The sequence below is a fragment of the Aulonocara stuartgranti genome (genome assembly GCF_965226115.1).
Source record: "Aulonocara stuartgranti genome assembly, chromosome: 6".
Lineage (NCBI taxonomy): Eukaryota > Metazoa > Chordata > Actinopteri > Cichliformes > Cichlidae > Aulonocara > Aulonocara stuartgranti.
The window spans coordinates 1,585,272-1,611,553 of NC_138944.1; the positions used below are offsets into that span (position 1 = coordinate 1,585,272).

The window sequence follows — 26,282 nt, forward strand, 5'->3', positions numbered from 1 at the left end:
TTGTACGGCTGCTACGACGGGGAAATTACAGACCACAGCTGTTTCTGTATCAGGCTGTAAACATGTTTACCATATGAACTATGAACTATGATCATGAAGCATTGACCATTCAAAGCAAACACTGCTGTGTTTAAAGCAGAGCACTCACTCTGTATTTGCAGAGTGAGCCAACAAACCTGAGTGTTGGTGCAGGTCTGTGAAGTCAGAGCAACATGAGAGTGCAGAGCTGGGTCTTCACGTGGTCTTCACTTGTGTTTTATTGTGTGCTGATGCTGAGTTGGGCTCTAAGGCCGGCAGGAGCACATGTTTCCACAGGTGAGTCCCTTTCACTTTAAAGCGGAATAAACACGTCTCCCAGCTGCAATTCTTCCATCGTGACGTTTTCTCTTCGGCTGTCATTTGTTCTTCTGTTTGTCACTAAGCTGAGCTACAGTCTGCAAAAACTGCAGGCAGAAGTAAATTCATTTCACCTTCCTCTTTGTTTCTGATGCACAGTCAGAAAAACTAAACCGAGGGAGTTTTCCAGCTCTGGGATAAATTAAGTTCATCTATCGTCCACAGTTAAAGAGCTTTATTTGGAAAGTATGCTGGAGGGCAAACACTCCTGACTCCCTCGCACTTTCTGTGCTGTTGTTATGTAGCAGTACTTTTGCATCTTCATGCTCTCTGTGCACCACAGTCACAGGACGGCCGATCTGATTAAAAGCTGAACAAGCCTGTCAGTGGGTCAGTGTTTGCGACAGCAGTCTGTTAATCATTGAACACAAACACTTTAAACTCCATCACAGAGCCACACGAGTCAGTCGCTAAACTCAATAGATTCTGTACTCAGCGCAGCGTGCACAGTAAATAAAAAAGCATCTTTATTTTAAAAACGGGAGCATTCACTCGGTTTACACGATGTAGGACAAAACGTAGAAACCATTCAAAATAGCCGCTGGCGTTGAGAAGAGCGAGCTAGAACAATCAAACACCAACATTTCTGATAAAGTTAAGCTCGAGTTGGTGCACAGCGGCTAGATTTCTACAAACCTCTGTCAGCATGGAGGCGCTGTGCAGCCCTCTCAGGCTGCTGGAAGGTTGAAATATTCGGTGAGTTTTACTTCCAGCAGCAGTCATCGTGTCCTCCTGCAGTGTCGCAGCACGTCTGATTCTTGTTGCCGATGATTTCGTTGCAGCGTCCAATGATGTGAGGTTGGTTGGCAAAGGGAACCGTTGTGCCGGCGAGCTGAGGTTCAAGCACGAGGCAGAGTGGAGACAGCTGAGCAAACAGCGCACCTGGAGCCTGAAGGAGGCCGCCGTGGCGTGCAGACAGCTCGACTGCGGCTCTGCTGTTTCAGTCAAAAACGTCAGGCACCGGCCCAAAGTTCTGCACGTCTGGAACTTTTATTCGGACTGTGACGGCTCTGAGCGAGCGCTCACGGACTGCGGAACGGTGAGGAAGGGCCTCTCAGATTTCACCACTGAGGTGATCTGCTCAGGTGAGAACAGCACGGCATTCGTTGTACAGTGAGCTGAGGGTCAGTTCAGCTGCAGGTGCGATGGACGGATTTTATTCACATAGGTCAAAGGTCAAAGGTCTGAGACCGCCAGTAAAGGTTCCTCTCTATGGTCTTACCAGTTTTCTTTTGATTAAATGTGTTTTTACATTATAGTACAGAGAGTAGGCCAGACAGTGGGAGGCAGTGACACAGGAAGTCACACAAAGGTGTGGGCGGAGTTTAACCCATCCTCCAGCAGTAGTCTTCATCAGTGGCCACCAGGGGGCGACTCATCCAGCTGTAAAAAGAATTATACGTATATAAAAAGCATCTGTGAATCATGACCTCAGTAAACACTTTGCTGATGAGGTCAGGAGGTCACGCCTCACGCTGTGATTGTCGAGTTACCTTCACACGATGCCGCCCGTTGTTTCGCCACATAACTGCATAACATTGATGTCAAAGCAGCAAGATGGCCAAAAGCTGGTGAGAATGCTTCAAGTGTTTCATGTAGTTTGTGGGTTTCATCCTGCAGCATTTACATGTCATGATCAGAGGTTAAGGCGGCTGCAGTCTCATTGAATTATCGCAGCAGACGCAGAATAAGACGGGTTTTTACTGGTGTTAAATCCAGTAAAGTTAACCTCAAAGCTCACGTCTGCAGGATTAATCTTTATTACTCATTCTATCCACCCACAATGTTTCTGCTCAGAAGGGAAACTCACACAAATACATAAGTAATAAGGTGGTAATAACACCTCTTTCAGTCACATTAGCCCCGCCCCTCCCTAATAAAGGTTTTGCACCATCAGCTCATAAATCTGATCCAATAACTTGAAACCCGACGCGTCTTTGTTTTCTACGACACAGTTCGAGTGTTTAAAGCGTGTGCGCTCATCAGGTGTATGATGATGTCATTACAGACGTCCTGCCTGCTCCTGACATCAGTTTCTACACTGACGGCAGTGAGACTTCTCCAATTGGGAACCAAACGCAGGGCGTGGTGTGGAAGGGTCACTCTTTCAGCATCAGCTGCTCTGTGGAGCCACGATACAGCGGCGGCAACTTTACCCTCAGCATCACCGGCGCCCACCAAAACCGCAGCTTGACCCAAGCAGCGTTCAATTACTCGGCCAGCTTCTGGTTCAGAGCTGCCAATCAAACACACGAGGGGACCTACAGCTGCGTCTATCGCAACACTGTCTTCAGCCACAGCTTCTCATCTGAGGGCGGGAGGCTCTCGCTCACTGTCAAAGGTTACGTTCACACTGCAGGTCTTGATGCTCAATTCCGATTTTTTGATCAAATCCGATTTTTTTGTCTGCTCGTTCACACTACAAATAAAATGCGACAGCAAACGCGCTCTAGTGTGAACGCTCAAAGCGGCCCGCATGCGCAAAAGAAGACGTCACACACAACGCGCTCTGTTTAGACCCAGAACAAACTATATTGTTTGATAGATGGCCCTTAATATAAAGACTTCGGACTTTATGTTTCCCAATTTTTGCTTTAAGTTATTTTGTTGTTTACATAATAATGTAAACAACCTAATAATGATCCTTATTGCTGTTTTAGAGGAGCGGTGCTTCAAAGGAGAGTTGCAGATTTCTGTCAGAATCTGCAGATTATGCAGTACAAAGAAAATGTTCACGTTTCTCCAACGTTGTCTTCCCAACAGTTTCACTGATATCTACACGGGATGGCCAGGAAGCGTTCGCGATGTCTTCTCTGGCGCTGATAATTGGCGTCTGTCTTGTGTCAGTGACGTAAAAGACGGATTTAATGCGACCTGACCGTTCAAACAGCAGTCGCTTTCTAAAACATCGGATATGTATCGGATTCAGTACCACATACGAAAGTGACCCAGATCGGATTTGAAAATATCGGATTTGCGCCGTTCACACTGTCATAGCATGATCGGATATGGGTCGCATAGGGTCAAAAAAAATCGGATTTGATGCGCTTTCGCCTGCAGTGTGAACGTAGCCAAAGGTACGACAAAGACACTGGCTGGATGGCCGTGGCTACTTCAGCTCACCTCTCACCCCCTTACCCACCCAGTTACTTGTCACGCAGTTTATGGTGTTGTGATGCGAATATGTGTGTGCTCTCTGTGCAGAGGAGGTTTGTGTTTGTTTTGTTCTCGTGCTGATCTCCCATAAGGTCACCAGCATGACTACAGGTCTTTTTTTCCACATGTAGCTCAAAACCTTACAAAAACATGTTTTTTAGAGTTTTTACATTTTAGTAAAATATTTTGTTCATATTTAAAACACAATTTTAAACGCCACCTCTCTCCCTCTTCTCTGTCAGCGTCTCTTCTTCCTCGTGGCATTGGTCAGGTGTAACTGCAGAGTGGATTTTGGCCCCTCCTCATTTTGACGTGTCTGTCTCTAACAGATGATTCAGATGTGATTTTGGACGATGGCGTGCTCAGAGCCAGAGAGGACTCCGCTGCCTGTGCTGGGAGGCTTCTCATCCACAACGGGAACGAAACCAAACCGGTGAGCGCAGAGTCCACAGTCTGGGACCTGAACCACGCGGGCATAGTGTGCAGACAGCTGGGCTGCGACATCGCTGTTTCCACCGAAGCCGTCAACCTTCCCAACAAAATGCCGATGTGGCGTTTTTTCTCTGACTGCCTTGGAAGAGAGTCTGTGCTGATGGAGTGCGGAGCTGTAAATCCACGGCTTTCCTCCTCGGTCATTCAGGTGAACTGTGCAGGTGAGATGTTTGAAGCGGTTTGCTGTGGGTGTCGTCTGCTCGTTTAGTTTCCTGGTAAATGATGTACTCGTGGCACGACTCAGTCCTGCCTGACAGCTGTGGATCACTTTCACACATCAACGTCAAACAACATTTGAATGAAGTTTAGGATGTTTTTTGTAGAGCAGCACACAACAGGAAGTCGTCAGCTTCAGATTCACTGACATCATCCCGAGTTCAGACATTTCCCCCTGATCTGTTGGGAAGTCTGGGATAAACTATCCGAGCGAGGATGCAAACGAGGGTGCTTCTCCAAAGTTCTCAGCCGAGGGTCTGAAAACTTCTGTAAACTTCACATTTGATCATTTTCAATTTTAAGATACTTTGAAAATTTCCTGCATCGTTACAAGAAAGCATCACATTTCATTTTCCTGACATCTGATGCATTCTGGCTCAACGTAGACTGTAACCCCCCCACACAGCAGCGTTTTCATTTCACCCATTAATGCGCTCCACCTGTCAGACCTGAAGCCCACCTACGTCACAGACATGGACACAGATGTGGTTCCACATCAGACTGAAACTCTTCTCTGTTTTGCCGTCTTCATCAGGGCGCCGCGGGTGAGAGCCGAGGACACAACGCTGGACCAGACAATCGACCGCAGAGGCGCCGACAGACGGACGGAGTATTCTGGGTCATGGCTCAAACTCTGGGTTTAATAAGGAGAAATATCCGCCCTCTAAGTTGCCAATAAAAAGCGCTCATGATAAAAAATAAAAAAAGACTTATTTTTTGGTATTTAATGAATTTGGTATTTAAATTATATAAACTGAGTCAGAGGTACTGGGCTGGATCCAGAAACCCGTCCTCGACAATTTTACAAAAAAACAGATTATGATCAGAGTCCGCTCATGAAGTGCTCCTCCCCCAAGTTTGTCCTATGGGCGTTTGCCAGAGACCTGATTGGTCAGTCGGCATTGGGCCTGTTTGTTGGTTTCTTATCTAAAACCCTGATAAGAGGTGACTGACGTGGGGAAACCTGATAAGAGGTGACTGACGTGGCTTTCTGTGAGGTTCCCTCACAGAAAGCCCCACACTCTGTGACCTTCGTATGATTTACCTGTGAATTACTCACCTGGGCAGAATGTCGTTTCTTCCTGATGTTGTTTCTCATGCAAATCAAAAATATCAGTGAATTAACCACAACAACATTTAACATCACATTTTTGCATAACTGATGGTTTTTGGATCTGCGATTGGACGGAATCGTCCGGAGCGTTTGCACGTGTGCAGAAAGAGCCGAGATTTTATATAATAGAAATACTTTCTTTAATCTGAAGGTTCATCACAGACATATTCGTAAACAAGATACTTAAAAATGCAGATTTCATTAACTTTTGTCCCCATTCAGACGCTGAGTGTCGCTGTCACACACACACACACACACTAAACACAGAAAAACAAAAGTGACTAAAGATTCTGCTTGATTAAAATCATCCGCTGTGGCTTCACTTCGAGTGCGCGTGCGCGCACACACACACACACACACACACACACACACACACACACACACACACACACACACACACACACACACACACACACAGAAAACAAAAGGTCTGCATCGGGTGGGTGGGTGGGGGAGGGGCTGCGTCGATGCGTGCAGTAACTTCTACCTGGACAAAGCAGAGATCCTGAAACAGAAACAGGATACAACGTCAGTTTAACGTCGCCCCTCTCGTGTTCTCGCCGTCGCTCGTCCGCCGCTCACTTACTGTAGCTTGTCCTGTAACAGCTCGAGCCTCTGCCGGTCCACGTAGCGCGAGAAGAGGGAGAGCAGGTTGGGAGGGGTGAAGAGGGGGGGAGAGAGGGAGGAGGAGGGGACGCTGAGCAGCTCCCTCGTCACTGAAAACACCAACTCAGTCCTGAGGGAGGAGAGAGGTGGGGTCATGCTCACTGTCATTAGCACGAATCACATCAAACTTTCCCCACCAGGGGGCGCCGTTCTCCAGCAGCTGTATGGAGAGGAGTTCATCCTTTTTCAGAGATGATGAAGATCGCATGACTCACTGCACCATCTTGTGGTGGTAACTGGTATTACAGGTTCAGTTAATTCTGGAAGATTTTTAACTACTTTTTAATAAAAATAAACCAAAAGTATTTAAAACAATCTTCCAAATTAATTTTAATATCATTTATTACATGTAGCAATCCTTTGTCGAGAAGGGAAATTATTTTACTGCTATAGTTAAATAATTGTCATCATTACCATTGCATTAATAATAAAATCTGGAGTTTATATTGCATTCAGGGGTTAAACAGTGTCTCTTTCAGAAAGACTGAGTTGCAGGCTGACAGGAAGTTGTATGCAGAAGTGAAAGCAGATAGTTATTTTGAGCCGCAGGCTAAGACGAGGCTTTAACAATGTAACAGATAGCTTTAAGAAGGCCTTAAGCAGTTATGACTATTTCATACACAATGCATATCTGTGCTTATTAAAGAGTTGGAGCTCGGTCAATTAATTGGGGGTCGGAAGCTTTGTTCGGCGCGATGTTCGGACAATCTATTGTGCAAGTGACTTGGAGCCATAGAAGGAATCGCAATACATGCTTACAAAACACTTATATATCAGATCATTTTATATTAAGGTTTTAGTAGAGGTTCTTGGTTAAAACATTTATTTAGTAGAAGACATACACATAGTCTCAGTGAGCTTCTGGTCTGGTAAAAGGTCAGAAGTGCAACAGGTGAATTGAGAAAGAGTATTTGAGGACGAGACACAGACAGTAGGTGAAGAGGTGACACAAAGAGCATGTGAGGTCGTGACACACACACATAGAGTTAAATTTATTCAGAGGAACCGTCCTTGTTGTCTCGGCAAGAAAGAGGAACAATTCATTTTAAGATAAGAACGGAAAGTACCACGCCATGAAAATAGAAGATGATTTTCTAGGTGAAAAGTCATGATGATGTTGATCTGATCTATGTATAAAATGTACCGGTGACGCATGAAGGGGCGTCAGTAAACAAACCCTGATGCTATAAAATATCTGTTCATGCTTTGATTAAGTCGAGGACTACTGGCTGTCTGCGTACAGAGTGTCTTCCCACGCGTGTATTCATTAAAATCATTGTTTGACCAAAGACCTTCTGGACCATGGGTGGTGTGTACTCTCCTTCCTCAACTTTGAATCTTAACATTTGGGGGCTTCGTCCGGTGGTTGAGGAGGGAGAATTGGAGGTTTAGATGGAGAAATTTGGTGGTCTTAGGTGGTCTGACGGGCAGACATGAATTCCAGTGGTCTAAGTGAGTGGGCATAAGCCGGCTTATCCAAAAGGTAAGGCACTACCTGTTGAATTATTTCCAAAGTGTGCCAAATTGGACATGACAAAATTTAAGTCTACTCACTGAAGTTACTGGTGGATGTCTGTTTTGATTTTGATGAAAATCTCATGAGTTGAAGCAGTTAGAGTTCTGCTAAGAAGAAATGAAAGCAGTTAAGAGTCTGATAAGAAAAGTTTAAATACTGGGTTGAAGTCCCAAAGAAATTGAGTTAGAGTCTCAAGTAGTTTGGTAGGGTATTTGGTCATTTTGTGGGTTAAAGTCCCGGTTGGTCATTAGGTCAGACCTTTGTGGGTCAATTTGTGGGTTAGAGTCCCCATTGTCCATCAGGGTCGATCTGCCTCAGTTATACACTTGTTTCGGGTGTTGATTGTTGTTTCAAAGTATTATAAATTATTCTAGAACGGCAGTTCGAGTCTGCTAGGAAGCGCAGAGCCCGGAGGTTACGCTCCCTCCTTGTCGTGGACGCGCGACATTGACCTCTCGGCGAAGAGGGATAGTTCAGTGTGGTTTAACTGTGGGGTACAGGGCAGCCTGGAATTAAACTAGGAGTTAGAGTCTCCTTACCGTTTGGAACGGTACCTGCGCTTTTTTGGACAGGAGAAGTTGGTCTTCGGGCGTGTAACTTTAACTTAACACTTCGAGGTAAGCCTTGGCTGTGAAATGCCAAAAATAGAGCTTCAGGCAAAGTTTGGGTTGGTTGACGCTTTTAAATTGAGTTAGGGATTTTAGAAATGAGGCCAGAAACAGTTAAAGTCTTGATACTGGTTAATTGGTGGGCGGTTATTTTAAATTTGTCTAAATTGGTTAGGCGCTAAAGCTGACAGATCTGACAGTAGTTGTAAATATAAGACGTCTTTGTAATATAAAAAGATCTGTGTGAAAGGAGTCTGAGGCAATGCTGCTGCTATTTTTAGACGGTGTGTGTGTGAGTGAAAATGCAAATGAGTAAGCAGTGAACTGTTTAAGCCACAGTTGGTTTTACAAATACTGCTGCAAACAGTGTTGAGTGTGTGTTTCAAATGCCATTTATGTTTATTAGAGGACTATAAATAAAGTTTTGAGTTGCCGTAGTGGATGTATAGTAATTGACTGAGTTTGGATGTAGATAGATAAATATATTGAGTGCACTGTATATACTTAAGACTAACACATCACTTTCAGTAGTAACTTTTCTCCAGCATTAGTTGCTGGTGGGTTTATTTTTTCAATTTCTTGTGTGTGCGGTGAGAATTAATAGAGGTTTCAATTTTTGTTTGTTTGTTTTTTACTTGCTTTTTTGATTATGACAACCATGTCTAAAATACTCTTAGGAAAGTGGGTTTTGAGTTATATCCCTCAACTCTAGTCACACTTTAAGTGTGAATGCGGTGACTAGAAGGTTTTGAATGATGAATAAAGGTGTGAGAGGTATTTCTTTGGTGATGTAAAGTAGGAGGTTTTAAAGTTTGAAAGTGTTTTTAATTTGAGAGAGGCATGAGTGATGTTATAAGAGTTTGAGTTTCTTTTTCTTTCAGTTTAAAACACATAAGTACATACACTTGGTACACCTGTTTACTCTTTGACTTTATTAAAACAAACGGTGTATTTGAGTTTGAATTTCAGTAATTGTATGTTGATAAGGTAATTTAGTTTTATGTTAGGTGAAGGAGATGTCCATCTCTGCGTCTTGCAGGATCGAAAGTGAAAGTTGAAGGTTGTGATGTGAATGCTGTGAGTACTCGATTTGAATGATTCTGTGTGAGGTGTACAAAATACTAAATAATAATAACACTATGAAAGTTGATAGTAGAGTGAGTGCAAGGTGATGTGTGAACAGAGGAAGTCTAAGAGAGAAGTGTGTGCGTAGGCAAAATGCAGAGTGTGTGCGTGAAATAAGGGAGTATTGTTTTTACATCAAGGTTTAGCAGAACTAAAGTAGAACGTTACAAACAAACAGATAAATAAAGTAAAATGAAGAGAGAAAATAACTGACAATTACATTAATGAATAGAAAACACACATACACAAAGTGCCATAGGTGAAATTATTCTAGGAAGGAGTCAGAAGTAAGATAGTTTAATATAAGATGCAATGAAGGAAGCAGCTTACATTCCTTTAATTCCCAGAGCCAGTGTGTTCCCTCCCCTGCCCACTTGGGCCCCGTATCAGGCGAGTATGGAAGGCTGGATAGCCCATGACGGGTAAGATCCCACCTCGATACCCTGGGACAACCTAAGGCAGGCACAGTCACGATTACTCTCGGCTTCAGTAAGAAGACGGGACCTGACGGGTAAGGCCGCTGGGCTAGGGTGGAGGTGGAAAGTGGCAAGTGGAGCCCTACCTTCTGGCTGAGGACAAGGAATGCTGCTATTTAAGGTAGGAAATCAGAATTTGGGTTAGTAAATTTGGGGAGGAGAAAATTGACTGTTTAAAGGCAAAATTATGAAGGAGTCTGACACACTGCAAAAGCACCATATGCAAATTCACACACACAAACAGAAAATGCATTAAACTTATAAAGACAAGACAAGCTCATGGAGTTTAATGCATAGACACTGATTAAACCTGGCTAAGAACACAAACATAGGCAATGAAGAACAGCTTGCTATTTTGTATGAATGATACAATGGTGTGAATGTTTAATAAAATACATTTGAGTTTGTAATTGAGGAATAGAATAAGCCATATGACAAAGGGAGTTATGAAAACAAAAAAGGGATTAAAGTAGTTTTAAAAAGAGTGACTTAGGAGTGCTCTCGTACTGAGTGATCAACACTAGTGATCACTGTTGGAAGAAATAAAATGATTTAATGAGTTGGGAATGTTTAAACATATGTTTCTGTTGTTACAGCTTCTTGAGAGATGACTCAGTATGCAAATTAGCTGGAGTGTGTGGTGACGAAGGAACTTCCTGAGTGTGTGTGTGACTGTGACTTTCAGGAAGAGGAAGCATAGCAGAGACGAGAAGTGCAGATTGCGGTAGGGAATTTATAGTTTAGTGATTATATGATGTCGTACGGGGTCTTATGCTGAATTTAAGAGCATAAGGGGGTGATTTTTGTGTGCAAATTGAGTGGTTTTAATGAGACTTTTGGTGTATTGAGGAGGTGAAATTATGTGGTGGCAAGATTTGTGTGTTTAAGGTTGTTGTGGTGATGGGTTGATTCTGTCAGGTAGGTTATTGTTGGTATTTTTGTTTTTAATAGAGGGAGTTTTAGGAAACAGGGACATGTCTGGGAGGGGCCCATTATTTTGTAACAGTGCACTTAAAGAAAACCGGTCAGGTGACTTTGTTTTGTTTTTATGAGCTAACAATCAGCTCTATTTTTCATTTCTGTTTTAAGCAGGCCTGCAACAGTGAATAACGGCGCTGAAAGTTCTCGGGAAGAGCAAATATAAGGCGGCTTTCCAGATTACAATTGGCTGAGGAGAAAGCTACCTGGGGACTGATCAAGGTCGTGAGTCCCTGGAAAAAGGATTTTATGCGAGTCAATCCAGTCCAAAAGCATAAAGAAATATTTTCCTATGGAAAATAAAAAATGACGGAGCTCATTTTGCTGAGGGTGGAGTATCTGATCGTGCGGGAGGCTCCACTATCAGCAAATACATGGTGTGACTGCATGTGAGTGAATGTGAGACTGTATGTGAGTGAATGTGTGACTGAATGTGAGAGAGGATGAATTAATGTGGACAAACAATTTGTTTTTACCAGAGAAAATTTCTGTTTTGTTTTATTAGGTGGGGTTAGATTATGGGATTATAGTATATTGTTGGGAGAATGCCAAATGCTAAAGGGGAAATATTTTTTGATGTAACTCAGTTATCATTAATTGAAGAAACACATGACTGATAACTGTTCTGTTTTAAGTTTATTTTATGACATAGATTGGATCATGAGTGGGGAAACTGAGCATTTTTAAGTTTTGTATAGTATCTTGACACATGAAATGTATCAAGATAAAGGGGGGTTTAGGGTTTAATAATTTAATTGTTTAATAATTTAGGATCATTTTAGGACCTTTTGGGTTTTTGATCATTTGGATATGGTAAAACTGAAACTGTTATTTTTAAGTTAAGGTTAAAGGATTAAAAGTGAACTTGTCACGGTTTGCGAGGCAAGCCGTGTGGAGTTGTAGAAAAGGACCCAAAAGGCGGCAGCTCTGGTGCAGGTGAATATTTATTTACAACGGTGGGCACAAAACAGCACTGGTGGAAAAACAAGAAACCGGAAACCTAAACTGGGTAAGCTAATAACACAAACCAGAAACGAGACGCAGGGAGACCGAGGGGAAACAACACAGACAAACCAGCAACTACCATAACAGAAGACACAACTTAAATACACCCAGAGCACGGGGAGAACACAGACATAACAGGCTGGGGGAAACATGGAATAAACACAAAGAGAGACGAGAGCTCATAAATACACAGAGGGGCACAAGGGGGTAAGAGTCACAAAGGGAAAAAACACTTAGGGAACACCACAACAGGACACCTCAGAAAACCTGGCCTAAATAAGGAGCGAAAATACAAGGAACCAAGAATGCTGGGCCAACATGGCCCAGGACCATGACAGAACTGAATCCTGTTTAGAAGATACAATGCCGGTTTTTCAAAGCTGTGAATAAATCTTAGAGGGAAAATTAGTGAGGGTTGAAGGAGTAGAACAGCTTTGATTTCTTTTTGATTTCTAGAAGTAGTGGTTATAATGTAGGCTTACACATACAGATATTACATAGGAGGTATTTTTAGGATAAAGGGGGAGCTTATAAATAGAAATGATTTTTATACATATTGCATTTTGTGCTTTTAAAGGAGTTGTGGCTCAAATTTGTCTCTGGAGGGTCACGAGCCTTTGGCTAGCGCTATGATTAGCCAATCTACTGTGAGGATAATATGAGTTCATGAAGGATTGCACACGCTTACAGACACAGAGTTAAGAAACACACATGACAGTATTGATTCCAGGCAAAAGGCCTTAAATTCATTTAGCTTTTAACTGAACTTAAAGAAGGACCAAAGAGGAAGGAAAGCATATATTTTGGTTAAGTCAGATACATTAGAATTAGAAGGTATTGTTACATTAAAAGGAGCAAAATGAAATAAAAAGGCTATACCAAAACAGGTGATAACATAGGAAATGTGAGGTTTTAAAATGAAGTTAGTGTTAACACATAGGAGTTGTTTCAAGGCAGCATTTAGCTATGATGAAATGTATACAGGAGTAATTGCTTATATGCTTAAACTTAATTGATTAAAGTGGTTGTTTTCTTTTAGAGTAGAGGAACTTGCAGCAGCGACAATTTGTGCACAGGATGTTGATGATCAGATAAGGGAAAATAGAGCGAGCAACTGGACGTGAAAGCAGGGCTTAAAGAGTTTAAAGTGATGAGGAACGTTGAAGAATATACATAAATACAAGTCAATAAGTTAAGAGCATAATTAGGATCATGCTTTTGATTAAAGAGTCCCAAAAAGGATAAGTTAGGGAGATGCAGGAAAAGGTGTTTTGTTTCCTTTGCAGAAGATCGATCTCGGCGACCACAGGAGGGGCGAGGATCCTGGAGATCTCGAGGTTCGAGACCACCAGAGAAGGGTCTGCGTGAGGACACAATGTATTGTGACCTCTGGTGTTCCAGAGGTCATGAGAGGGAGTGTCGAGAAGGGAAATTATTTTACTGCTATAGTTAAATAATTGTCATCATTACCATTGCATTAATAATAAAATCTGGAGTTTATATTGCATTCAGGGGTTAAACAGTGTCTCTTTCAGAAAGACTGAGTTGCAGGCTGACAGGAAGTTGTATGCAGAAGTGAAAGCAGATAGTTATTTTGAGCCGCAGGCTAAGACGAGGCTTTAACAATGTAACAGATAGCTTTAAGAAGGCCTTAAGCAGTTATGACTATTTCATACACAATGCATATCTGTGCTTATTAAAGAGTTGGAGCTCGGTCAATTAATTGGGGGTCGGAAGCTTTGTTCGGCGCGATGTTCGGACAATCTATTGTGCAAGTGACTTGGAGCCATAGAAGGAATCGCAATACATGCTTACAAAACACTTATATATCAGATCATTTTATATTAAGGTTTTAGTAGAGGTTCTTGGTTAAAACATTTATTTAGTAGAAGACATACACATAGTCTCAGTGAGCTTCTGGTCTGGTAAAAGGTCAGAAGTGCAACAGGTGAATTGAGAAAGAGTATTTGAGGACGAGACACAGACAGTAGGTGAAGAGGTGACACAAAGAGCATGTGAGGTCGTGACACACACACATAGAGTTAAATTTATTCAGAGGAACCGTCCTTGTTGTCTCGGCAAGAAAGAGGAACAATTCATTTTAAGATAAGAACGGAAAGTACCACGCCATGAAAATAGAAGATGATTTTCTAGGTGAAAAGTCATGATGATGTTGATCTGATCTATGTATAAAATGTACCGGTGACGCATGAAGGGGCGTCAGTAAACAAACCCTGATGCTATAAAATATCTGTTCATGCTTTGATTAAGTCGAGGACTACTGGCTGTCTGCGTACAGAGTGTCTTCCCACGCGTGTATTCATTAAAATCATTGTTTGACCAAAGACCTTCTGGACCATGGGTGGTGTGTACTCTCCTTCCTCAACTTTGAATCTTAACACCTTTTACGCTGACTTAGATGTTAAGCTGCACACTTCTGTTCTGAGTGCACGCCATACTGAGGGGCCAAGTTTTCAGCTGTGTTGCGACAGGCTGCTGGTAACAGAGGAAACCTGAAACCGTTCATCTGTCCGTTATGTGCAGACACAGCACTGGCTGAGCATCATGTGGCTGAACAGTGAAAACATTCAGGTACAAGAACGACACTGTTCAAATCTTTGACAGACCTTTGACCAGGTGCTGCTTAGACCAATTTAAAAATATAAAACGAGGGGTGGCTCAAGACTTATACACAGCACATGAAAAGTAGCCGAGCAGAGGCGTCAGTGAATCCTCTGAATACAATTATATGTTAGATTGTTTTAAAAATGACACACGCACGGCTCACCATCGATTGTCGTCCATGAGCTGACAGTTTGGGTCGGAGCTCTGCATCCTCTCACCTTCACTCAGGATCACGTAGAGCAGCGTCACGCCAAACTGGACAGAAACAGGCGTGTGCATGTGAACACATGTGGACGAACATCAGTTTGTTAAAACAAACAAACAAACAAAAAAAAAAACCAGCAATAAAAATCCCCCCAAACCGTCTCCCAGAGCCAACGCATCACTCTGACAACATCAGATATACTGAAGGAGAAGAAAAGTTCTCTTTGGTCTCTGGATAAAAATCCCAGAGAGACACAAACCCAGCGACGTTTGAGGAACAGGAAGGACAAACTGTGCGTGTGAGGATCTGCAGGTGCGCTGATGTAAGCGTTCCCGTCCATCCTTCAGGGACTCCGAGCACAGCTGCGTCTCTGCAGGTGATGCTAGCTTTACACTCTTCGGCTTGTTTTACAATGAAATGAGCGCTCAGGTGTAATCATGTGATCACAGACTCTGTCAGAGCAGCTGCAGCAGCTGAAATCTGGAGTTTGGTCGTGACGTTGAAGAAAAAAAGTTCAGAAACTTTGGAAACAGGAAGTGGCACAAACGGCATTTCCTTCTGTTGCTATGGGTGACCTGGAGTGAGGCGCGTGCTCTGTGATTGGTCCGGGCTGGGCTGTGGGGCGCGTACCTTGTTGTGCAGCACTGTGGCCAGCTGGCCCTCGCTGCCTTGGAGCTCCTGGAGCAGATCTGTGAGGGAGGCGCTCGATAACGACTGGATCACTGCAGAAACCGGCTCCACCAACCAGCACAGCACCTGAACGGAGAGCAGAGGCGTTAACGCCGCACAGACACAGGTGAAAGTGATGTCACTTCCTGCGGGGGTTACCTGGTCCTGTTTGTCCTTCTTGGCTAAAGCGGGAAGGTTGCGGGCAATTGCCATGACAACAGCAGCAGCCTGCATTGAGGGCAGGAAGGGGAGGAGCCGGGAGATGAGCCGCTTGCCCTTCCTCACCGACATGATCATCACACACTGCTCGTCACTCACTCTTCACAGAGGAGGAGAAGAAAACGTTACACCGCTGAGCCGCCTGTGACGGCGCTGATTGGACAGGGTAAGGGCCGCCCCCTCCTACCTGTCGTCCCACTCTTTCTCCCGCAGCGAGCTGCAGAGCTGCTCCGTGTTGCTCTTGTGCTGCTCCAGCAGAGCCTCGCGGTCCTCCTCCGGCGCCTGGACGAAGCACTTCTCAAAGTCCTGAACCTCCAACAGCAAACTGTACATCTGCAGGGCGGAGGGGGAGGAGGAGAGAGGAGGAGGAAGGTTACATTTCTCGAAGCGTTTCCTGCCGTCTGCATGAACATCCTGTCGTGCACGGCTCTGCTTGTCCTACCTTCTCCACTGTGTAGAGGATTTGTCGCCTCTTATTCCAAACCTGCTTCTCTCGTTTCTCCTTCAAGAAAACGGAAACAAAAAGATCAACGGGAGCTGAAACCTGATAAAACAGAAAAGCAGAACCAAACAGCTGCTGTGTCACATGTTTCTATCTGCCTGCTGGGTTTGGTGGATAAAGTGGATTCAGGACAATTTGAAGCTCGTTTCACAGGGACACTGATCCACCGTAACACCGACTGCCAGCTGTGCCGTACGTCCAGCCTCGAGTGGAGCTGCTGGGCCGCAGGCTGTTAGCAGCGTCTGCTAACGGCAAAGACTCAGGTTTCTCTCAGAGCGACATACAAACACACATGTGAGGGAAACACTGATGTATTTAGTGCCATAACGTCTCATTTATTCTCATTTCCAGCCGACTCTTAATCAGAATTCTGTTTTTCTGATTCGATCACGAGGCAGCTTTCTGATGTGATCAAACCTTTCACCAAGTTTCAGAGCATTTGAAGTTGTGGAGATCCTGCAGCTGCTTCATGGTCTCACAACGTGTTTTGTTCTTGTGCGACCTGATCGTCACCTGGTCTAAAGAAACAACCCGCTCTCATCTGAGCCTCCATTTTTGTTTATAAAGCAAACTTTCCGAATAAAGTGCAGCTGAAGCAGCGTCGGCATAAAAACGTTTGCATGTAGAAAGAAATAAAAACCTCGTCGTCTGAGCGAGTCGTCACCACGGCGTCGATCATCTTGCGGGGGTTGTTGACGCTGGAGACGGTCAGTTTACCCAGAGAGCCTGCGAACTGAACTGCAGACAGACCCGCGTCAGAGCTGAGCTCGATCAGCAGCGCGACATGTGACATCACGCGGCGAAGCGCTGGTGTGGGTTACCTGGTCTGTAGGTGTGCTCCACCTTGGCCACCTGAGGAGTGATGAGCTTGGTGGTGTGCTCCTTCTTGCTGCTGTCTTGTTCTTTCTCCTGACGCTTCTCCATTTTCTCATAGTAGTTCTACACACACACACACACACACACACACACACACACACACACACACACACACACCATGAACAACCATCACACTGACTCGTGTGGGGCTGCTTTAGCTGAAGCAAGTGTCGGTGAAACCCACCTGATAGTAGTAGTCATCCAGGTAAGGGTCTGTGCTCTGCAGCTGCATCATCTGGATCTTCGTCACCCACTCCTTCTCTTTCTGAGTCATCAGGTTGCTGTAGGGGTCTCTGCTGCGCCGGTCCATCCCGGGCCTGCGGTCCCTGCACAGACGCAACAAGACGATGACCGCGCGTCAAATCGACCAATGAGCAGGCTGTGTTTCTCGCGCACTTGCTTACCCTCCTCGGCTCTGCATGCGCTGGGTGAGCATGCGGCGGTGCTGTGGGTGAAGGTGAGTGGTGTTGTGCCGGAGCGGCGGCGCGTGGTTAGGAGGCCCGTGAGGTGGTGGGGGGCCCATTCGGTGACCGTGCGGAGGAGGAGGGCCTCCGAAGAAGGGCCTGAAACCTCCCCCGCCTGGCAGCAGAGGAGGAGGACCGCCGCGGGGAAATCCTGCCACCTGGACACACGGGACAGTCGAGAACCTGAGAAGCTGTGAGGGAGCGTTCGCTGACATGTCATCGATCACGCTTAACGAGGTAGCCTAACATGTAAGTAATAACAACATGTATGTAAAAACATCCATCCGCTTCTCCTTTTCAGGGTCGCCGGTGGCTCTGGAGCCTATCCCAGCTGTCATTGGACGAGAGGCGGGGTACACGCTGGACAGGTCGCCAGTCTGTCGCAGGGCCAACACACAAAGATGGACAACCATTCGCTCTCACATTCACTCCTGCAGTCACACCTGTGGGCAATTTGATCAATTAACTTATCCCCACTAACTGCATGTCTTTGAACTGTGGGAGGAAGCCGGAGGACAGAACCCTCACAAACACGGGGAGAACATGCAAACTCCACACAGAAAGACCCTGATGGTGGAATTGAACTGGCTGTGTGTAATAACATCACGTATATGTGTAATAACAACATGTATGCAAGTCTGCCAGAGTGTGTGTCTGACCTGAGAGTTGAGCAGCTGGGCGCGTTGAATCTGCGACAGAACAGGACCGACTCTGGGGGGGAACGGGCCGCGGCACAGAGGAGAGTTCTGACAACACACAAAAAAGTGACGTCAGAGTAAAACACGGTGATGAGGTCACATGACCGCGCTGTTTGTGGGGAAAACTAAAATCGGAGCAGCTGGGCCGAAGCTGTAAATATGATTCCCGCCTTTATAAACATAGACGGGTCCTTCCTGGACCTTTGTGGGTGTGACTACACACAGCAGCTCGAGCCGTCCACACAGTCACAGGTTCAAGTATTTTCATCCACAGCCCTGGTGGTGACCGCGAGGCTCCGCCTCCGCAGGTTCACCTACAGAAACCTGCTGATGTCATCAGCCCCACACAGACTGAACGCTCTTCAGTCATCCTGATTAAGCTACAATACAAAGTGCAATCATTTCATTGTGATCCCAAATCACACAGCTCCACCCTGCAGCCTCCATCAGCTCAGTGCTGAACCACCTGATCAGGTGCTGGTGGAGGTCACCACACAATCAGCTGCTAGCTCATCAACAAATACAGCAAACAGTGATATTAGCACTTTTATTGTTCCGTGGTGCGTAAATGAAAACCACATGATATTAAATCCTCACCAGTATGATTCCTGTCAAAAATAAACCTGTGATGTCTTTTCTATTTGGCCTGTAAACACGCTGCAGCGCACCGTCCTGAGCGCAGGAGTCTGCTGACTAACGCAGACGGGGCAGCGGGTGGAGAGGAAACACTCACAGCAATGTTGAGGAGGGTGTTGGGAGACAGACGCTCGGGGAAAGGAGCGGGGTATCTGTGCTGGACCGGGGCTCTCACGTGGACCGCAGTGGGATGGTGGATCTACACAAACACACACAGACAGAGGGCGGGGTTAACAGAGACTGAGCCCTTACACGCAGCCGGACGCCTGCCGTTCTGCTTCGTAACCTTAAAAGCACATCTCGGCGCCACGGCAACGTTTAAATCCTGCGACAGAAACACGTGTTCACAGCAGGGAGGGACACCCAGCAGGAAGACTTCCTGTTTCTGACCTGGTGATTCAGCGCGTGGCTCATCGGCTGTTTGGGTGGAGTCCCGATTGGCACCGCCCTCACCGGAGGGGAGCCAATCACAGGGGAAGAAGAGCGTGGAGGAGGAGCCCTCTCTGACAGATCCTCATCGTTCCTGCCCTGAGGAGCTCGTTTAGGATGGCCCACCTCTTTGATTATCGACATGAGTGGATTATCCTGAAGACAGAAATATGAACAATAACTACATTAATGTATTTAGTCGTTCATTTCTTTATGTTTGATCCTAGAATTAACACCTAAACTGAACGGTTAGCTATCCAATAAGAAGAGTAAAGTTTAACCTCCATGTGTGTGAGCAATCCCGGGGTGACGCTCACGGGGCCAAAGCCCATGCTGTTCTCCCAAATACTGTGAGAGCTCATCTATGAGAGACAGATTCAAGAAACAAACATGCACATCAGGCTTAAACCGATTCTGCTGCAGTGATCAGACTAAACACAAGACAGGAAATCTTAAATCCACCTGTTCGGAGATTTTTGGTGCATGATTCAATTTAATTTTCTCAAAAACATTTTGCCACGCTGCAAAGTCTGATACGGCACATGAAGGGAAAAACACTGACCTGGCCCATGGGGGCGGTGCCTCTGCGCAGCAAGTGCTGCTGCTGTTGGTAGCTGAGCATGGACGAGGGAGGAAGGCCTGAAGCACAACAGCAGGTTTCAGTTACACAGGGCAAACACACAGCATGCTTCTGGAGCTAATGTGAACTTAAGCTGCTGAACGAACAGCAGAAACATGGAGTCATCGCCGGCCTGATCCTAGAGCGGGAATCTTTGGGAAGCTGCCCGGCAGTTTCAGAGAGCACAGCAGCCTCACACGAGGCGTTCACTTGATCTGCTTCTGTTCAGTTTTACTGTCAAACATTAATTCAATTCAATCTTATTTATATGTCACAACAAAAGTTGCCTCAAGGTGCTTTATATTGTACAGTAGATACAGAGAAAAACTCAACAATCATATGACCCCCTGTGAGCAGCACTTTGGCGACAGTGGGAAGGAAAAACTCCCTTTTAACAAGAAGAAACCTCCGGCAGAACCAGGCTCAGGGAGGGGCGGGGCCATCTGCTGTGATTGGTGAGAGAAGGAAGACAGGATAAAGACATGCTGTGGAAGACAAATACTTTCTTGCTCCAAGTGTGTGAAAGGCTTTTCCAAATTTCGGATACCAGCGTTTCTCATGAGGCAGAAAATGACTCCTGGTTTTACCTCCCAAGTTCCCGACATGCAGAAAGCAAACAGCAGGTAGGTCTGCTCTGAGCATCGCAGCCACGAATTCAACATCAACCCTTTAGGCTCCAAAATCTGCCAGTGGGTTAAGACGCCAAGCTTTCTTACAACGACTCTTTGATGAACAACAGATCGATCAAAGAAAACAACCAAGTGCATCTTTAAAAATATGAAATTTCATCAACAGCTGCACCAAGGCCGATCAGCAAGCACTCCAGCGGGTGGTGAAAGAAGCTGGCAGAATTATTGGAACAAGTCTGCCAGAGATCAGTAATATCTTCCCCACTCGCTGTCTGAGGAGGGTGCACAGTATCCTGCGGGACCAACATCACCCTGCGCGCCACCTTTTCCACCTGCTGCCCTCAGGGAGAAGGTACAGGTCTATACAGGCCAGAACATCCAGACTGGCCAACAGCCTGTATCCACAGGCTGTGAGGCTCCTGAACTCTCTGCCCCCCTCTCACGGACAATAACCATATCCAACTTCTTAATAGCAATGAACTGGTCTGCATTGGTGCATCATATCTTTATTCTCTTCCCCCTCCTGCCCCCCCCCCTCTTTCTTAAATAGATAACTATCATATCTGATATCATATCTCACAGTACAATAATATTGAATGGGTTGCATTGTTGTATTTTGTCATGTTTCTCAGGTCTTTGTCTGAATTTCTACGAACATTATTGCTAAGGATTGTCTTATTGCATTGGAGTCACACTGGGTTAAATATGTACACTTGGGTTTTAAGGGGTATTTATTATTTTCTTCTTTTTTTTGGGTTGTATGGAAGCCCCAAACGCAATTTCATTGTTCTTGACAATGACAATAAATAAATAAATACTAAATACTAAATACTAAACTTATTCAACATTTAAATTCCCCAAAATGAAGCTGCTCACACGAACCAGCTCATATAAAAGAGACCAAATGACAGACGCTACGAATCAACTGTGACCAACAGTCATGTGACAACAGATCCACAGTCAGGGTGCGCACACACACACGCACGCACGCAATTAAAATCTTGGTGACATCTTTAAAAATAAAGCCCACTGAGCGGTCGACTCATTCTCACCTGACGCAGGGAGCCCGGGAGGCAGCTGGTGCTGGGGATGCTGGTGTGGCTGGGTGGGAGGCAGGATGGGGGAGGGCTGCGGCAGGACTCTGGGCTGGTCCAGCCCCCGCAGGGCGGAGAGGCCGGATCCTGAGGAGCCGGGGGGCAGACCGGGTCTCTCAGCTGCCCCGACTCCAGCGATGGCCGGGTCAGCGTCCAGGATCAGCCTGGCCAGAGACTCGGCCAAATCCCCCTCCCCCACTCGATCCTCCACATCTGAAGTGAGAGATTACAGACTTTAAAAGATGCCGATCTCCACTTGATGCTTCAGCGTCTGATGACATCACCTACCTGATGGCGGCAGTCTAGACGAGGAAGAGGAGAAGCTGAGGGAAGCGAGGGATGATGGTGGAGGGGGATGGACTACAGAAGAAGGGATTCGGGTGGAGGACGGGCGCTCGCTTGTGCTCAAGTCTGAGTCCCCTCCCATCCCCCCTCCTCCGAACCCCAGCCCCGCCCCTAACTCGTCCCGTTCATCGAGCTCGGCGAGGCGCTTGTGTTCCTCCTGCCAGTCGTCATCTGGAACAAACAAAGAACATCAAATCTGCGCAGCCCCAAATCACATGTGAAAGGTCAAAGGTCACCACAGACAAATATGCAAAGACACAAACCATCCGACAAAATAAAAGCAGAGACGTGAGGATGAGAATCCGTGTTCATAAACACACAGAGCGCCTTCAAACCCTCAGAGGTTGCACGTACATGTGACCTCCTCGTTTATGGGGCCTCTTGGAAAATATCAGAGTATACCGGGGCTGTAAACGAGCGGCAGCGCTGTCATCCAGAAACTGAGCTCGTGTGATCTAAAATACGGTTTCTCTGCAGTCGAGCAGCACCGCGCTCCTTATAATAAAGAACCAGGCTGACAGCAGCCACCGATTTGAGCGTCTAAATGTTCTAAAAGCTTAGTGATACAAATCTACCAATAAATTACAGATTTAGCTCCCCAGTAATATATAAAATAATTATGAGTTTCTCTCCAGTAGCAATGAAGACTCCAGTAAAACTGTGGCCTACATGTCATCCTTGGTTCAATGACTTGTTCATGGTTAAATGCTTCAGCAGCACATTCAGTCTTTTCTCACTGAATGAAAGGAGGTGAGAACAGCTGGGCCTGTGTGCTAATAAAAAGCAGATGTTGTTGCAGATACTCAAAGATAATCAGGGTATAAGTCACCCTCTCAGTCATCAGCCTGTCAGAGCAGAGTCTGAGAAATGCTGCGAGCTAAGTGAAGGAGCTGACCCTGTTCCTGACGCGCTGATGCTGCTATCGTACAGCTAACTCAGTTTCATGGTTCAAACATTTCACTGCACGCTCCACAACAGCAAAGAAACTTATCAGTCATTGTGAGAACCGATGCTGCTCATTGGTTTACTCCATTTTGTTATTGTTAGACTGTGTTTGAGCAATTTGTGTGCACGACGTGTCCGACAGGCCCGAGAGCAAGAAAAAACTAGCCAGGCGTGTTTAATACGAACATCCAGGAGATCTGACAGGACAGATCCACAGTACAACCTCACCTCGTCTAGACAACAGAGTCAGACTGGAAAAAAAAGATGTTTCTTTCTTACCGATGGCCCCGGCTCCAAAAGTGTCATCATTGAATTGATCGATTTCATCTTCGTCTTCTATCAATCCATCATCTTCCTCCTCCAGCATACAGTCTTCATTCAGGGACTAAAATAAAGGAGGACAAGAGGGATGAAAAGATCTACAGATGTGAAAGACGAGGTGACCGAACAGCTGCGACTGGGACGTCAGAATAATCTGTGACTCTATAAAATAATGTCTCAACACTCAGAGCTGCAAAGCCTTCACCATGATTCTGTCTTAGTGTAGTTTGATCTTGCTTAGCTTTTATACTTTCATGCTTTTTTTAACCTTATGTTTAATTTGTATTTTGCTATGTTTTATAATATTGCTACTGTTATTGTACTATTGTAAGGTGAGCTGGAGGGTCTTAAAGGTGCCTATAAATAAAATTTATTATTATTAATATTATTATAATTTCTACAGCTGCAGATATGTTGTCATCCAAAGCCCTCTCTCCATCAGCATGAGAAAAACCCTCTTGGCCTCTAAATCGTGTGGATGGTCCTGCTCGACACACGGCTCCATCAGACATTTATAGTAAATCAGATCCACGATCTTATTCATTCTCAGAGCTCTGCAATCAAAAGCATCCTCTGGGTGTGTCCGATCTGACACACAACCAGTTCAGTGAGTCTCAGAGACAATCAATTCAAAAAGCTGACGTGTTTTACTAGTGACACATAAATATTATTGCTTAAAATATGTCCTGCTGCTGCTTCAGGGCCCTTCCTCCATGTGAGGGATGATCCTGATTCAGCTGCTGTAAAACTGATGAGACATTAAACACAAGCTGACACTGTTAAAAAGTTGATTCTGTTCATCTGGACGCAGCGTTTTGTGGGAGAAACGGTTCGTCACTCATCCAGGTGACGTCTTCAGTCTCAGCTGACTGCAGGTTTCCCCAATCGTATAAACAGGACATCTCTGTGAATGGGACTCATGGTCTTTGATCAGTGGTTGTTGATCTATGGTCATGAGAATTTGCATAATTAAGACTAAGGACCTGACCTCCCAGCCCATTGTTCCTTCAGTGGGCTGGTTTCAGTCATGATGCAAATGCATGTTTATAAGACTGAAACCTGCAGTCAGCTGAGACTGAAGAAGTCACCTGGATGAGTGACGAAACGTTTCTCCCACAAAACGCTACGTCCAGATGAACAGAATCAACTTTTTGGAGATTTACTTTCCTGGATGATTGAGATGCATCAAGACGTTTAAAAATGTTCATCAATTTTCCGATGCTTATCCAGACGGGTTCTCAGGAGCTAAACAAAGACTCCCAGACTCCTCTCTCCACTGTAACCTCCTCCAGTCTTCTGGAGGACACCTACATCCTCCCAAAGCAGCCAAAAGACTTCATTTGTCATCATGTTCTGGGTCTGCTCAGGGTCTCCTCGTGTCCGTCCTCAGCCGGGATAAACGAGAGAGCTGTGCCAGGAAGGACATTCGGCGTAAATCTGTGCTTCCTCTTGGCAACTAATGGAGCAGCCGAAAGTAAACGGCAGCATCCATACCGCCAAATAAATCTTGTTATTGATCCGGGTGCATCGTTACTCTTTACCGCAGGAACTGAAAGAGCTTCACAAATTTCTCAGCAGAGGCTTGTTTACACTCAATATAGAAAAACGTATCAAAGATGGCCCACAGGTCTCAAAAATACATTCACAGAAACTGCAACGATTGCACCAAACAATGCAGGTGCAGCAGCCTTGCACGCTTTACTCTGAATCAAAGTAAATGATGACAATATTTCTTTATTGTTTTGCCGTCTTGTGCTACGTTTCCTGATGAAACCCTCCACTTTATCCAGGCTCAGGAACTGTGCTGGAAGTGTAGTAGCTTGGCACCGTGTGAGGGAGAAGGTTATGTTAAGTTTACTTTTTAAACGTGGTCATTCCAGGTGTCAGGAACGAGGAGTACTCGGGGCAAGCTTATTGTTTAAGGACCTGTGACAGACAGCCCACGGTGAAAATCTTCACTTGAAAATCGAATAGGATTGAAAATCAATAGGTGTGATCACGGTGGCCATGTCAACTTACAAAGGTCAGGATATAATTTTAAAATTAAGCCAGATGTCTTAAGCATAGAGAGTGATGCCCAGTCTCTTCCTCGCAGTGAGAAACACAACTTCCTTTAGCACTGGTATCAGATCAGTGGATATCTAGCAGATACCTTAAGCTGCAGTGTTGGTATCTGGATCTAAACGGAGCTGGAAAAAGCTGGATCACGCCTACCAAACACTGCGCATGTCCTCAGAGGCAGCAGTAAATTCATTCTTGTCGAGCAACTGACAGATTTGTTATACGACGGTTCATTTTATGAATAAAATGCTGACTCGCTGGAGCTTACAGCACCGTTATTATCTTGTATAAACTGGCTGATCATCAGTGTGCTGTCAGGGCCACATGGACCTGTGATGACAGTTACTTTTATTTAACCCATCCAGGTGCCAGAAAGTCTGATTCAAACCGACACTGGGCCTTGGAGTGGTCAAAGTGTGCTAAACTGAGCTGCAAAAGAAACGCCTCAGCCTGAGTTGGCATTTATAGCATGTAAGTAAATACTAGGAGTAGCATTGACAACTGGCCAAATGCTAGCAGTAGCTAGCTGAGACAATGACCCTGCTTTCACTGGGAAAAACATGAAACGCAGAAGACATTAACTCAAAACAGGAACACTACGGTACTGACAAGAGAAGCCATTAGTAGCCTTCCATTTTTAAACTACCTGCTGGGAACAATAACGTTTCTTATCACAGCACTCTGGCACCCTGCAGCTAGCAGAGGTTAGAGAGAGAGTTAGCCGCAATGCTAATGCTGACGTGATATCGCATATGACTCGCGTCGATTAAATGCTGCCCTCAGAGGCCGAATACGACACAGTCAGGGCCGCTGCGACACTCCGGACTGTCACAGCGGACGCTGGTTTACTTTACAGTACTGTAACCCACACGGGCCGAGACAGGGCTCGCCGTCCCCGGTTCAGCACCAGGAAAGCGGGCTGCCTCGCAGGCCGCACCGAGTTCAGCCGCATAAACAATAGTGAACGCCGAGCACGTACAGCGCGCGCTCTGTGGTCATCGTGAGCTCTCCGGGACTCACCGGAACTCTTCCTCGGGAAAACACACCTGATTATTTCCACAGAGCTACACTCACCTGAAATCGAAACATCTATCCGCAGGCTTTCGGGAGAAGGAGAGTGCATGGGAAGCTAGGCGGCGCGCAAATGACGCCAGCAGAGGACGTCCTCTAGGACCCACGTTACGGAACGACGTGAAC

At 45.5% G+C, this 26,282-nt stretch overlaps 2 protein-coding genes across 2 annotated transcripts; one reads left to right on the forward strand and one right to left on the reverse strand.

Moving 5' to 3' along the window:
• Positions 1-212: 212 nt before the first annotated feature.
• LOC309708781 (scavenger receptor cysteine-rich type 1 protein M130-like) lies at positions 213-4,975 on the forward strand (the record flags this gene model as incomplete). Its single annotated transcript, XM_082537069.1, has 6 exons — positions 213-315; positions 997-1,092; positions 1,179-1,481; positions 2,405-2,737; positions 3,882-4,205; positions 4,796-4,975. The coding sequence occupies 6 exons, from the start codon at positions 213-215 to the stop codon at positions 4,807-4,809; spliced, it is 1,173 nt and encodes a 390-aa protein (XP_082393195.1). The 3' UTR covers positions 4,810-4,975.
• A 524-nt stretch (positions 4,976-5,499) lies between these two features.
• patl1 (PAT1 homolog 1, processing body mRNA decay factor) lies at positions 5,500-26,270 on the reverse strand. Its single transcript, XM_082535607.1, has 20 exons — positions 26,160-26,270; positions 22,983-23,088; positions 21,702-21,929; positions 21,372-21,626; positions 19,634-19,710; positions 19,353-19,433; positions 19,033-19,227; positions 18,740-18,841; positions 17,968-18,054; positions 17,249-17,466; positions 17,029-17,170; positions 16,790-16,907; positions 16,609-16,706; positions 15,909-15,968; positions 15,654-15,799; positions 15,407-15,566; positions 15,209-15,334; positions 14,537-14,628; positions 5,961-6,110; positions 5,500-5,879 (listed from the first exon to the last, which is right to left on the reverse strand). Exons 1-20 carry the CDS (start codon positions 26,172-26,174, stop codon positions 5,858-5,860), a joined length of 2,478 nt encoding a protein of 825 aa, XP_082391733.1. The 5' UTR covers positions 26,175-26,270; the 3' UTR covers positions 5,500-5,857.
• Between the last annotated feature and the right edge of the window lie 12 nt (positions 26,271-26,282).

Excerpts from the sequence above, each read along its gene's own strand:
- patl1 (XM_082535607.1), bottom strand. Across the intron at positions 18,055-18,739 it reads ACACCCTCCTCAACATTGCT|AACTCTCCTCTGTGCCGCGG; the intron begins GTGAGTGTTTCC and ends GTGTGTTGTCAG. Across the intron at positions 15,969-16,608 it reads CGACTCGCTCAGACGACGAG|GAGAAACGAGAGAAGCAGGT; the intron begins GTTTTTATTTCT and ends GTTTTCTTGAAG.